The sequence below is a fragment of the Schistocerca cancellata genome, chromosome 4, assembly GCF_023864275.1.
Source record: "Schistocerca cancellata isolate TAMUIC-IGC-003103 chromosome 4, iqSchCanc2.1, whole genome shotgun sequence".
Taxonomy (NCBI): Eukaryota; Metazoa; Arthropoda; class Insecta; order Orthoptera; family Acrididae; genus Schistocerca; species Schistocerca cancellata.
Window position 1 is genome coordinate 806,589,880 of NC_064629.1, and position 15,015 is coordinate 806,604,894.

The 15,015-nt window shown below is 45.9% G+C and overlaps 1 protein-coding gene across 1 annotated transcript in view; it reads right to left on the reverse strand.

The window, feature by feature from the left end:
- LOC126184442 (nose resistant to fluoxetine protein 6-like) overlaps nt 1-15,015 on the reverse strand; it is a 199,611-nt gene that overhangs the window by 112,111 nt on the left and 72,485 nt on the right. Inside the window, exon 2 of the mRNA XM_049926832.1 lies at nt 12,537-12,606. Within this exon, the coding sequence (XP_049782789.1) occupies nt 12,537-12,606 (70 nt within the window). The remainder of the gene's footprint in view (nt 1-12,536; nt 12,607-15,015) is intronic.

The window sequence follows — 15,015 nt, forward strand, 5'->3', positions numbered from 1 at the left end:
CTAAGTCTAGGTTGTGTTTGTCCGTTATAGTTATACCTACTTTCTTAAACGAGAACGGTAATCTTTCTCTTGCCTAATTAGGCTGGCGACCGTTTCCCTTATTCTATAAACAGTATAGCTAGGCAAAATTTTGTTTGTTACTATTCAAATATTTACGTAATTCTGACTTTCATTTCCGATAAGCCACCTCCGTTAGGAACAGCACGGTCAACATAACAAAATTCCTCTCAGAGGGTAACACTGCTCTGTTGCTTTGTGCCATAGTTGCTCTTACAAAATAGTTTTATATCACAACCTGTTTCTAGCATTGAGGTTATGGTACAGCAGTGTTATACATCCTGTATAGAAATCTTACTGTTGTGGCGCCTCTGACGCCCCTGTGAACTTGTCGCCCAACGGGGCGGCTCGCGTCGCCTGGGCCTTGAACCGGCCCTGCCTGCAAGTAATGTCTAGAGCTTGAAGCTGGTGACGAGTGTAACGTAATGTCCAAATGGCTCTCAGCACTATGGGACTTAACATCTGAGGTCATCAGTCCTCTACTTAAACCTAACTAACCTAAGGACATCACACACATCCGTGCCCGAGGCAGGATTCGAACCAGCGACCGTAGCGGTCGCGCGGTTCCAGATCCCTAGATCCGCTCGGCCACACCGGCTGGCTTAACGTAATGTGCACTAGTGAAGTTTGTGTGTAAGAGGAGAGACAGCCTGCCTACGTTTTCAGTGCTGTCTTAGGTTAAGGAGGAAATTTATGCGAGTCGCAAACAGGGAAGATCAGCTGCCAAGAAGGACTCTGGTTCTCAAATGACTAAGTCTTTGAATGTCCATGTGCTTCTGTTGCGTGCGTGAATTATGTGCGGACTCGTGGCACCATTTAGAATAACCTCCACGGAAACTGCTGAGTTCCATGTTCCAGTGATAACCGTGAGGAATATCGACTACGATGTTGGCAGACTTCCATGGTGAGTGAATTCCAATCAACGTAGCTAAAGTAGAGGGCACACCATCCAATCGAACCAGACGTCAACTAGAATCGTGTTTATCAGTATAGTATAGCAATACCTTCTCAGGATGATTCTCAGGAACATGTGAGTGGCGTCTGAACACATACTATCGAGACGCATTGGCAGAAAAACATTTAATTCACAGAATGGAACATGGACTGTTCCTAACAGGCGACTGTTTTGAATACTGAAATATTAAGTACAGCATTTAAAAATGTTCTTCCACACGAGGGTACTACCAGAACGGTGTTTGAATGCTTTACAGACTCACAAATGAGAGGTATCTACATAAGCAACTTCAATGTTGAAAAGCAATTAAGACTTCACACCAGGCAACGTCGGAATTCCAGTTATATTTTTACACTGAATACAATGCGAAATGAGCCCCTTTTGTGACTCATTCTTGTTGACAACCACTTTCGCAACGAATGGTACCGCGTAAGTGGAAACGAATGCTGGTTAGTACGGATGCAGTGGTCTACAGACTAACATCGCTGACGTGCGTCCGTTGCAGGTTCCTAGAGAATATTCCGATCTCAAGTGTTATGACGTTTCTGAAGGAAAAGAAGAGTGTTTCAAAAAAATTAGCACGGTTTAAGGAAAAACAACTCGCTAGTATTATTCGTACACGACGCCTTGCAAACCGTCTATGAAAGTGCACCTTCATATAGTTCCGAAATGCTTTCAATTTTTTCCAGACTTAACTAATAACCAAATACGACCATACATATGCAGATTATCAACATAGACACGCGACAGGTCGCTGAAATTTTGACTAATACAGCGCAGTATCCATTACTAGAGGGCGCATGTTCAAAATGAAACGATAGGTAACGTCGAATGAGCGCCAAGGAATCATAATAGCTCCTCTGATGTTCCTGATATACGTAATCGAAAAATGGTTCAAATGGCTCTGAGCACTATGGGACTCAACATCTTAGGTCATAAGTCTCCTAGAACTTAGAACTACTTAAACCTAACTAACCTAAGGACATCACACACACCCATGCCCGAGGCAGGATTCGAACCTGCGACCGTAGCAGTCCCGCGGTTCCGGACTGCAGCGCCAGAACCGCACGGCCACCGCGGCCGGCTATACGTAAACGAGTTATGAGATAGGCTCAGCAGTACTACTAGATTATTCACCATGATGTTGTTGCGCACATGAATTATCATCGTTAGACGATCGCAAGGAAATTCTGCAAGAATATGACACAATTTCCACTTAGTGTTATAAATGGCTGCTCTCTTTCATTACGGAGATATTCAAGACAATGCGCGTAACTACGAGAAAGAACCTACTACTCTTCGATAGCAGGCTTAGCTCTAAGTTTCTGGAGCCGATCACATCGTTTAAGTTTTTAGGTGTCATATGAAGAAATGAATATGTGAAACAAATATTAGGGGAGATGACTGAAAGACATATTTGTTGGAAGGATTATGGGAAGTTCGAGCGCTTTCAAACGGAAATATTTCGCAAGAGTCTAGTACGAACAATTATATAGTATTGCTCCCTCGTTTATAATCTATTGTAGTAGATACGGCGAACGACAGCTATATTACCTGCTTCGTATATTTCGTGTACAGATCATTACAACATTACGAGAGAGATTAGGGCGCATAACTAAGCAGTCATTTTTCCCTCCCTCCATACGTTAATGGATTCATCTACCTCTACATCTACATCGATACTCAGCAAGCCATCGTACGGTGCGTGGCTGAGGGTATACTGAACCACTACTAGTCATTTCCTTTCCTGTTCCACTCGCAAATATAACGAGGAAAAAATGAATGTCAATATGCCTCCGTATGTGCCTTAAATTCTCGAATCTTATTTTTGTGGTCCTTACGCACAATTTATGCTGGTGACAGTAGAATGGGTCGGCAGTCAGCTTCAAATGCCGGTTTATAAATTTTCCCAATAGTATTTCTTGAAAAGATCGTCGGTAAAGCAGATGCCAGACTGAGATTCATTGGAAGAGTCCTAAGGGAATGCAATCCGAAAACAAAGGAAGTAGGTTACAGTACACTTGTTCGGCCACTGCTTGAATATTGCTCACCAGTGTGGGATCCGTACCAGATAGGGTTGATAGAGGAGATAGAGAAGATCCAACGGAGAGCAGCGCGCTTCGTTACAGGATCATTTGGTAATCGCGAAAGCGTTACGGAGATGATAGATAAACTCCAGTGGAAGACTTTTCAGGAGAGACGCTCAGTAGCTCGGTACAGGCTTTTGTTGAAGTTTCGAGAACATACCTTCACCGAGGAGTCAAGCAGTATATTGCTCCCTCCTACGTATATCTCGCGAAGAGACCATGAGGATAAAATCAGAGAGATTAGAGCCCACTCAGAGGCATACCGACAATCTTTCTTTCCACGAACAATACGAGACTGGAATAGAAGGGAGAACCGATAGAGGTACTCAAAGTACCCTCCGCCACACACCGCCAGGTGGCTTGCGGAGTATGGATGTAGATGTAGAACGACGCTTCCACTCCAGGGATTCATATTTGAGTTTCAGAAGCATCTCCGTAACACTTATGTGTTGGTCGAACGTACCAATAACAAACCTAGTAGCCCCTCTCTGAAATGCTTTGATGTCTTCCTTCAATCCGACCAGGTACGGATCCCAAATACTCGAGCAGTATTCAAGAATAGGTCGCACTAGGGTCCTATATGCGGTCTCCTTTACAGGTGAACCACTCTTTCCTAAAATTCTCCCAATAAACCGAAGTCGACCGTTTGCCTTCCCCACCACAGTTCTAACATGATCGTTCCATTTCATATCGCTTTGCGATGTGATGCCTAGATAATTAAACGCCTTACTGTATCAAGCAGGACACTAGTAATACTGCATCCAGGATTGTTCTTCCTACTCATCTGCATTAAGATACACTTTTACACATTAGAGCTAGCTGCCATTCATCACACCAACTGGAAATTTTGCCTAAGTCGTCTTGTATCTTGTCACTCAACTTCGGCACATTACCGTGCGCCAAAGCATCATCAGCAAGCAACCTGTCCTCCAAATCATTTACGTATGTTGAGAACAACAGTTGTCCTATCACACTTTTTTGGGGCGCTCCTGGCGATACCCTTGCCTCTGATCGACTCTCGCCATCGAGGACAACGTTCTGGGTTTTATTACTTAAGAAGTCGTCGAGCCACTCACAGTCTGTGAACTTATTCCATATGCTCGTAAATCGTTAAGAGGCTGCAGTGGGGCAATAGATTGCTTCCTTGGTATCCTTAGGGCCATTAATATTTGCAGAACGCACTCTTGAGCTGTCTGATTTCGAATCCACTCTCAGAGATCACGTTCACCTCTACAAGATCCAGGGTGATCAAAAAGTGAGTATAAATTTGAAAACTTAATAAACCACGGAATAATGTAGATAGAGAGGTAAAAATTGACACACATGCTTGGAATGACATGGGGTTTATTGGAACAAAAAAAAAAACAAAGTTCACAAAATGTTCGACAGATGGCGCTGGACAGCAAAACGTCAGTGACTGCGCATGACAATCGTGTATAAAAGGAGCTGTAATGAGAGAGAGAATCAGATGCGCCAGCAGTCGCAGCATGTTGACGTTACCTGAAAAGGCGCTTTTAGTGAAGCTGTATTATCAGGATGGGGAATGTGCTAGTTCAGCGTGACGATCCTATCGCCATAGGAAGGGGATTCGAACGGGTAAAGGTCCGTTGACAAATGCAGCTGTGGCGAGACGATTTCGAAGTTCGAAGCCACGGGTTGTTTAGACGATTGACCCCGTAGTGATCGACCGAGCACAAGGCGTAATGCTGCTGAGACAGTTCAGGAAGAAATGGAGACTGTAGCGGGTTCGTCTATGCACGGGGAAGTCAGCGCTCGTGCAGTCGCACGTCGCACCGGCATTCCATACACTACTGTTTGGTTGGCACTTGGGCGTACCCTCCGATGCTATCCGTACAAAATCCATCAGCATCATGAACTGTTACCTGGCGATTTCGTGAAGCGGAGGGCATTTGCGGTGTGGGCGTTTCAAAAGATGGCGGAAGATGACGATTGGTTGAGTAACGTGTTGTGGACCGACGAAGCTCATTTCACGCTCCGAGGGTCTGTCAACGCCCACAGCTGCAGAATTTGGGCTACCGAAAATCCTAGAACTGTCGTGGAAACTCCATTGCACGACGAGAAAGTCACGGTATGGGTTGGATTTGCCACATTTACCGTTATCGGGCCTTTTTTCTTCGAGGAAATGCGTGATTCTGGTTTTGTAACTGCTACCGTGACGGGTGAGAGGAACGCCGATATATTACAGAATCGCATCATCCCCAGCCTGGCTGATAAACACCTGCTGGAACGTACGATGTTTATGCAGGATGGCGCTCCACCCCATATTGCAAGACGCGTGAAAGATCTCTTGTGCGTGTCATTTGGTAATCGTGTGTTCAGTCGCCACTTTCGTCATGCTTGGTCTCCCAGGTCCCCAGACCTCAGTCCGCGCGATTATTGGCTTTGGGGTTACCTGAAGTCGCAAGTGTATCGTGATCGACCGACATCTCTAGGGATGCTGAAAGACAACATCCGACGCCAATGCCTCACCATAACTCCGGACATGCTTTACAGTGCTGTTCACAGCATTATTTCTCGACTACAGCTATTGTTGAGGAATGATGGTGGACATATTGAGCATTTCCTGTAAAGAACATCATCTTTGCTTTGCGTTACTTTGTCATGCTAATTATTGCTATTCTGATCAGATGAAGCGCCATCTGTCGGACATTTTTTGAACTTTTGTATTTTTTTCTGTTCTAATAAAACCCCATGTTATTCCAAGCATGTGTGTCAATTTGTACCTGTCTATCTACATTATTCCGTGATTTATTCATTTTTCAAATTTATACTGACTTTTTGATCACTCGGTACATTGGGACGGTCATACGGTGTCTCCCGGCTGCACCACACCTGTGGACCCTTTAGGAAACGACTATTGCTGAGGCACCGCTGGAATGCGGGATTGCGGTGGCCGCAGAACGTGCCTCTGGGCCGGAAAGCCAGACCGTGGCGCTGGGAGAAGCGACTTTCACCGCGTCCGCCCAACACACCAGACCAGACACGTGAATGCGCTCGCACGTGACCGACTAGAATCGGCAGCGGCTCCCGAAGCACGTGGGAATTGGCTGCTACATAATGCGATCAATGGCGGTAACAAACTCAAATTCTTTATGTGAAATCGACTTCCTGTGATTATCGCAATACATTCCTGCTCAGCGTAGCAACACCATTATTAAGAGAACTTTTGGAACCACAGTTAGGGCTGTGTTATAATTAACGTATTGTCTGTTGGCTTTTGTCTATGGATCTTTAACGGACATCTGCTTAACGATTTTTCTGACGTTTCGCCAGCACGACTGCCTTGCACTGTGAAAGGTTAGTGCTCCATCGCTGGTGGCGGGTGGTGTGTTTTCCTTTGACAATGCCAACCACTCATGATGGCGAAAGGTCAGGTAAGTCGTTAAACAAACGTCGATCGAAGATCCCGAGAGAAAAGCCAACAGGCAATAAGTTAACAAGTAACCACGAAAACCTAAAAAAATTGTGTTATAATTGTCCAACGCTAATTTGGGTGCCTTTCTCAGAACGTTTTCAAGCCTGGTTTTGCTTACTTTTCTATTTTTCTAGATTTGGGTGTGGCTTAAACAATTCGCCTGGATAGCCATCCGTGTTTAAGCGCTACTTCCGGGACAGAGAGGTGCGCCGGCCCCGGATCGAATCAAAAAATGTTCAAATGTATGTGAATTCCCAAGGGACCAAACTGCTGAGTTCATCTATCCCTAGACTTACACACTACTTAAACTAACTTATGCTAAGAACAACACACACACCCATGTTCGTTGTAGGACTCGAACCTCCGGATCGAATCTGCCAGGCGGATTAACGCCGGCCAGTCTAGATGTTGTTTTTAGGCGGTTTTCCACATACCACTAGGTGAATACCGGGCTGGTACCCAAGTCCTACCTCATTTACATGATTCGCAAATATCGGAAAACTTTCGCAGGCGGATAACAGATACACTGGTCAGCCAGAACATTATGGCCACCGACCTACTGTCGATACAAACCCGCCCAGGTGATAGCGTCACTTGGTGAGGGATGATTGGTAATCAGACACACGTACGGTGCATGTAGTATCAGTAAGCGTGCTGTCCGTGTGTGGAATGGGGAAGGGGGAAGGCCCACGACCGATCTTAGTATGATCGAGGGTAGATTGTGATGGCCCGGAGGCTTGGCAGGAACATATCGGAAACTGTACGACTTTTCGGGTGTTCGAGGAGAGCTGTGGTGAGTGTCTTCAACACGTAACGAAACCAAGGTGAAACCACGTCCAGATGTGGAGGGGTTGGGTGGCTACCCTTCATTACAGATGTTGGACGTCGTAGGCTGGACAGGTGTCGAACCGTGGCGGAACTGACATTAGACTTTAAGGCCAGGCAGAGTACAAGTTTGTCTGAACACACAAAGCACCGAAAACTGCTACAGATGGGCGTCCGCAGCCGACGACCCATGCATGCGCCAGCATTAACACCGCGATATCAACTATGACTGAAATGGGCACGTGACCATCGGCACTGGAAATTTGTGCAGTGGCAGAGCGTTGCATGGTCTTATGAATCGCGATACCTTCTTCATCATACCAATGAGAGGGCGCGAATCCGTCTTCTTCCAGGGGAAGAACCCCTTCACACCTGTACGGCGGAACAGAGACAAGGTGGCGGAGGGTCCATTATGCTCTGTGGAATATCCACATGGGCATCAGTGGGTCCAGTGGAGCTGGTGAAAGGCACCATGAAGGCCAAGGAGTATCCTGCACTGGCTGCAGACCACATACACCCCTTCATAACGATCATGTTTCCCGACAGCAGTGGCATTTTTCAAGAAGATAATGCACCATGTCACAAGGCCAAGTGTGTGATGGAGTGGTTCGAGCACCACGGTGGAGAGTTCCAATTGATGTACTGCCCTCCCCCCCCCCCCCCCATTTCACCAGATCTGAACCCGATGAAACACATCTGGGATGTGATTGAACGTGGCGTCACAGCTCACCTCCCCCGCCACCGAAATTTACGGGAATTAGGTGACTTGTGTGTCCAGATGTGGTGCCAACTCCCTCCATCAACCCAACAAGGCTTCACTGCTGACATGCCACGACGCGTCGCCTGTGTTGTCCTTGCCAAAGGTGGACAACAGGCTATTAGGTAGGTGGTCATAATGTTCTGGCTGATCAGTGTAGTTGGGGGGGGGGGTACACATATTCTGTCCAGGGAGAAACGGGGTGGCGACAGGAAGGACATCCGGCCACCGCCTTAATTAACCATGCCACATCCGTTAATAACCATGCCGACCCGACGCCAATACGGGACAAAAACCCAAGGAAATGATGATAACGGGCATGGCTTGAGCCTAGAGATACTGGACGTCTGACTTGACCAGTGACCTAATGATATTGTGACGTGTGACGTCCGACTTGTGCAAAAATAGAACAGAACGCTGCCAATATATTTATTTTGTTTCTGTACTATTGTATGGAAGACAGAATGTGGTGACAGACTGATCCATTGCGTAGCTCGAGATTTAGATTAAGTTGGAAGGTAACAGTTTGATTGTGAGTTAGCGTAAGGGAGGAACATTGGGGTTGAATGTCCCGCCGATGCAATGTCATTAGAGACGGACGACATGCTCGGAAAGGGACACATTGGGAAGGAAGTCGGCTGTGCATTTGCCTCAAGTAGTTAAGGGGAATCATGGCAAACCTAAATCTGGATGGCCAGACGAGGATATGAATCTCTGTCCTCCCGAATCCGAGTCCAGTGTCTTAGCACCTGGCCACCTCGGTCTGTGTTATGAGCCAATTAAAGTGAATTTGAAGTCTTAGCTGTGGTAGCATACTGATCCGGCGTAGCCCAAGGTCCAGGTTAGACTGAAACGCCAGCCGTTGTGGCCGAGCGGTTCTAGGCGCTTCAGTCTGGAACCGCGCTGCTGCTACGGTCGCAGGTTCGAAACCTGCCTTGGGCATGGATGTGTGTGCTGTCCTTAGGTTAGTTAGGTTTAAGTAGTTCTAAGTCTAGGGGACTGATGACCTCAGATGTTAAGTCCCATAGAGCTCAGAGTCATTTGAACCATTTAGACTGAAACGTGACAGCTCGGTTGTGAGTTAGCGAAGCCAGTGGTTGTGATGTCATTATAATAATTACAATTCTTGCTATGGCGCGTAAATTATGCAACTGGATTGTGATGAGCGGGCCATGTCCATCATTTTTGTGTGAATACTGATCAAAGCGATAGGGTGGTATCAGCAGGCCCAGTATTTCCCATTTGGAACGGCATAACGGTTTGTTAATACACCCTGTTGTTTACTAAGGGTCGAAGGAATGTATTGGTATTGGCTCGAAAGCATGCAAGGGTTGCAAATTAACGGTAAACAATAAGGTTGTTGGAGTCATATGTTCTGAATGTGTGGGATATACCGAGATGCCCACTGTGGAAGAAGAGGGATGGGAATCTTATGAATCTGATGAGACGGCATTATCATAAGAGAGGATGCACTGGATCAAAGCTTAGTAGCTGAGGATAATAATGGAGGGGGCAATTACCATTGTGAGAAAGCTGTTATCTATGGTCTATTGTGGATTTTCTGTTTGACGATTAGCAGGTAGGGTTTGAAACTTCCTGGCAGATTAAATGTGTGTGCCGGACCGAGACCCGAACTCGGGACCTTTGCCTTTCGCGTGCAAGTGCTCTACCATCTGAGCTACCGAAGCGCGACTCACGCCCGGTCTCACAGCTTTACTTCTGCCAGTATCTCGTCTCCTACCCTCCAAACTTTACAGAAGCTCTCATGCGAACTAGGAGCAGAGCACAGCTTCTGTAAAGTTTGGAAGGTAGGAGACGAGGTATTGGCAGAAGTAAAGCTGTGAGGACAGGGCGTGAGTCGTGCTTGGGTAGCTCAGTTGGTAGAACACTGGCCCGCGAAAGGCAAAGGTCCCGAGTTCAAACAACACCGTGATGTGGATGTTAGGACAGTTTGTGACATATATCATCATCCACAATAGTGAAGATAATCTCATTAGTTTCGAGGCTTACATGAGAACGGCACGCTGGAAGATGAAACGTTACCCAAATTTCAGGAAGATGTTTGCTAATATGTTGGACATGATTTTTGAACAACAAGGCGTAGGGTAATTCTCGATGCCGGTAATGGCACAAATCACATGCAAGACTATGTAGCGAACAAAATACACAACGAGTAAGGGGTTATACCAGATCCTAGGACTACTCCCGACTTCTCATGGTGTAATTACCTTCATTATGACGTTTTCATTAATTTATGTACCTGTGCATCTCTTGTTATCCGTTTGTGTGCTCCAAATGACTTTGAGTTTGGGCGGTTATGAATCAAATGACAGAACTGTCATTCCAGTTAAGACAATCAATTATATATATGTTTGCGTTTCGGATCTATGTCTCTGTCTGGACTGAAGAGGCTACTATTTATGTTCTATTTTGTAAGCTTACAAATGGCACTATATTGAAATGTGTTCTTCAGTCTATTGTAGGATACAATTCGTGTTGAATCAGTTCCAGCACTTCAATATTTTGTTTTTGTGCTTATGTACATATATGGTTGTTTTAATAAAGAAAAAAAAGGTGTAAAAAAAAACAAAAAAAGTTCGAGTCTCGGTCCGGCACACAGTTTTAATCTGCCAGGAAGTTTCATATCAGCACACAATCCGCTGCAGAGTGAAAATCTCATTCAGGTAGGGTTTAATTTACAGTCGATGCTGAGGGAGAAGTCGTGGAGAGGAAATCTGTTCCGTTATTAGTACCACCATTTTAAATATCGAGATCCCCTAACTTTTTGTCGACTCAGTTTGCATCTGGATATATTTTTACGTTTATCCGACGGAAACTACTTCCGTACTTTTCTCAAATATGCAGTTGTCTGCTAGGTTCAAATGACGCAAGAGGATTGTAGTGCCACTGGACCCTATGTGCTATCTACGCGTAGAACTGCTATGACGCAACAGCAACACAGTAAAATTTCACGTAAAGTATTCTGTGCTCTCTCTAGTTATCTTTGTTTCTGTGATAAGTGGTAATCGGTGTACTATCATTTATAATGGCTGATAGACTGCGAGGAAACAGCAGTAAGCTGGAGTCACACTGTTCACAGCTATTGTATGATGGGAAACTAGCGGTGAAGTAATCATTTAGTAACGAATCTTATGTTAGATGAATGAAAAATATGTTCAACGATGTTACGGAAATTAACGATATTATCTTAGGAACGAAGGCACTATATCTTGAGTTGAGGGCGACAAAGAAAATAAAAATAAAAATAATGTCAGCATGATGGTGCCCTGAGGATTCCAATTGATTTATGTTGCAATTACATGGCTGGGAACGGTAGGAATAAAACTCTGTGAAAGTGAACAAAAGCACGGTGAGTCGTTGAATGAGGCGTCTGTCACTATCGGACCAAGGTCGTGCAAACCTGTCCGATCTCCCGCGTGCCGGCTGGCCGCACACAGCTGTGACTCCTGCAGTGTTGGAACGTGCGGACACTCTCACCCGAGGTGATCGAAGGATTGCAATCAAATGCGTCGCTGCAGAACTGGACGACTGTTGGTCGTGCTGACAGACTCATCTACCAGTCTGGGTACTAAAAGGTGTGTTCCCGCCGGATTCCTCGTCGCCCAAGAGACAACCGTCAAGAGCAGCGAAGGATCATCTGTGCGGAGATGCTTGCAGGCATACAGGCCCTCCCAGTAAGGTGGCGTAAGGCCGTCGCTCTGAACGGCGGTTATGTTGAAAATTAGGGTTTTGTAGCCAGAAAAATGGGGAATAACATGGCGTATTGGAAGCCTGAATAAAGTGAACCTGATTTCAGAAAAAAATGTGTTGCATTGCTTATTGAACGCCCGTCGTACTTTCAGAGGAACAGTAACTTTTTGTGCCGGCCGGAGTGGCCGAGCGGTTCTAGGCGCTACAGTCTGGAACTGCGCGACCGCTACGGTCGCAGGTTCGAATCCTACTTCGGGCATGGATGTGTGTGATGTCCTTAGGTTAGTTACGTTTAAGTAATTTTAAGTTCTAGGGGCTGATGACCTCAGCAGTTGAGCCCCATAGTGCTCAGAACCATTTTTTAGTAACTTTTTGTTCTCTAAATTTTACTTCCTTAGGAAAAACGAAGTTGGTCGCGACTTGCAATTCAGAATTTGTGCAACAATGGCTCCACTTGTTGCTATTCACACAGATAACTTCTCTTCGTTAGGTTTGAATAGATTTCGATAGCGCATGTCGCAGTATTGCAAAACGAACTCCGTATATGTTAACGGTAGTAATAGCTGGTCATCAATAAGTGTACTGCCCTTTTGGGCGAAAGCAAGTTTAGTATGCCAGTGCCACAGACTATAAGATAAAATCTTCGTATAAAACTCTTTTGTGTCTCTTCTATATATCGTTAAATACTGTTAAAAAATAAGTACTCACTGCTCGAAGCCCACAGAGAGCCATTGCGCAACTCCTCGATCAGCTGGTGTAGATTGTCGCCGCAGTCTCCCTGCAAAAAGAAACACTCGTTAACTTTTTCCTTCATTGAGTTTTCAGTGTTGGATACTCAAGTGCTGTACTATGCTTTCCTATTACCTAGAATAATTTTTTCAATCCCTGATGACACACTAATTACAAACTTGTAAGATACGCGCAAGTCTGCACAGATGCCGAGATCATAAAATAAGAGAACATATGAAAACATATAACAGTGTCAGGTTACCTTCCATTCAGAAGGCTGTTGCACGCAGCGACTGTTATATTGACTGGTAAGTAATAGATTTCAGCTATCAGTCGTTCTTTTTAAATCTTATTGGCAGATCTAGATTTCAGATAGAAACTAGCCATTCTCAATGCATTACCATTTTTGATCAATGCATGTAATGCCTGTTGGTCGGGCTTCATCCACAGTTCATTGAATACTCAATGCATGTAATGCCTGTTGGTCGGGCTTCATCCACAGTTCATTGAGTTACGCTTCGACTGATCCCCCTCGCATCTTCCTCTGAGAGGTGGGCCGAAATTCTCTGGGTGTGGGTGTGGGGGGGCGGCCGAGTGGAGGGGGGCGGCAACGGACAGTGAGTCACTGCTCTGGCCCTCTCTGCCAACCTGCATGATGTCAGGTTGACTTTTGTTACTGCTGTCTTGACCGAACGAGTTGGCACAGTGGTTAGCACATTGGACTCGCGTTCAGAAGAGAGACGGCTCAAATCACCATCCAGCCATCCACATTTAGTTTCACCAAGATTTCCCTATATCGCTCCAAGCAAATGCCGGGGTGGTTCCTTTGAGAATGGTACGGTCGATTTCCTTCCTCATCATTTCGTAATTTGAGCTTGTGATCCGTCTCTAATGTTTTCGCTGTCGACGAGACGTTAAACTGTGGAGACGCAATGTTGGAATATCATCATTATTAGGAGGAGGATAAATTGCTACTCACTGTAAAGATGACCAGTTGAGTGCCGACAGGCACAATGAAAAGACTGTTATACATTATAGCTTTCGACTAAAGCCTTCTTTAGCAAAGAAGCACACACACACACACACACACATACACACACACACACACACACACACACACACACACACACACACACACATTCACACAACTCTAACACACAGAACTGCTATCACAGGCAACTTCGACCGGAATCAGTAGGGCTCGGAAGTCAGAGCATGTGTTGTTTGGAACGCGATGAAAAAACACGTAAGAAGAGAAAGACCGCACACTGAGAAGAGTAATGCTTTAGTGACAGTAACAAAGGAAAATAACACAGGCTTGTAGGATGGAAGAAAAGCCGTTAGGCAAACTGGGTGGCTGCTACATCACGTCACTGTTCAGGGCCTCATTCCACATGAGCAGTTTGGTTTCTGGAAGGGAGACTCAAAATCCCATTAGTTGCTGTGGCTGGTAAAAAAGGACATGAGAATCCTGGAGCGTCATGAGTATCTTATGGTATTGCACCTGCGTGCCTCCAGGGTGTTCGACTGTGTGGCATGATGACCTCATGTATAAACTATTTGTGCCCGGGGTCTCGACATCACATGGTCACCCGTTCTGTTTCTACTTCACTGGGAGAATATTCCAAGTTCGTGCGGATGGTGGGGTGTCTACAGTGCGACTGCTATGTGCAGGTTTACCACAGTGATTGTTGCTTGGGCCCCTACTGTACTCCTTGTACATGCTGACATAGCCAGAGTGGCGCGCGTCTAACTGGCTATCTACTTGCACGTCACCGCACAGTTTGCCCAGAGGATCAATTCAGGGACGTTTTGGCGCCACGTGCAGTTCGCCTGCCACGCTCTTGGCGCTTGGTCGGCAAACTGGCGCCTCCATTTCAAAGTCACCAAGAATCAGGCGCTCGTATTCATCTGACGAGTGGCGCGTCCTGTCTTGCCATCTCTCACAATTATAGGAGGCCCCAACTCATGCTGCAAGATGAGCAAGTAACTGAGGGCTACCCTGGATCACCGTTTAACCTCGCAACCCAACAAGGCATGGAGGCGCCTTATGCATAAAGTATTTTTCCGTACTGTGGTGTTACCCCATGCCTGGTGCTGATCTATCTGATGCTGCAGTATGCTGCTGTTGTGTGGGGTAACGCTGCTCCGACCAGTACACAGCGTCTACAGACAGTGCGAAGTCGGGCCTTGTGTCTTGCCCTTCACCTCCCACGAGGCCACTCCAACTGCCTGCTTCATGTGGACAGCAGCACCCGACTCTTGCGGGACTGTTTCTGTCAGGCTGCTTGTTTCTTCTAACAAGGGAACCTCCCCATCGCACCCCCCTCAGATTCAGTTATAAGTTGGCACAGTGGATAGGCCTTGAAAAACTGAACACAGATCAATCGAGAAACAGGAAGAAGTTGTGTGGAACTATGAAAAAATAAGTAAAATATACAATTTGAGTAGTCCATAC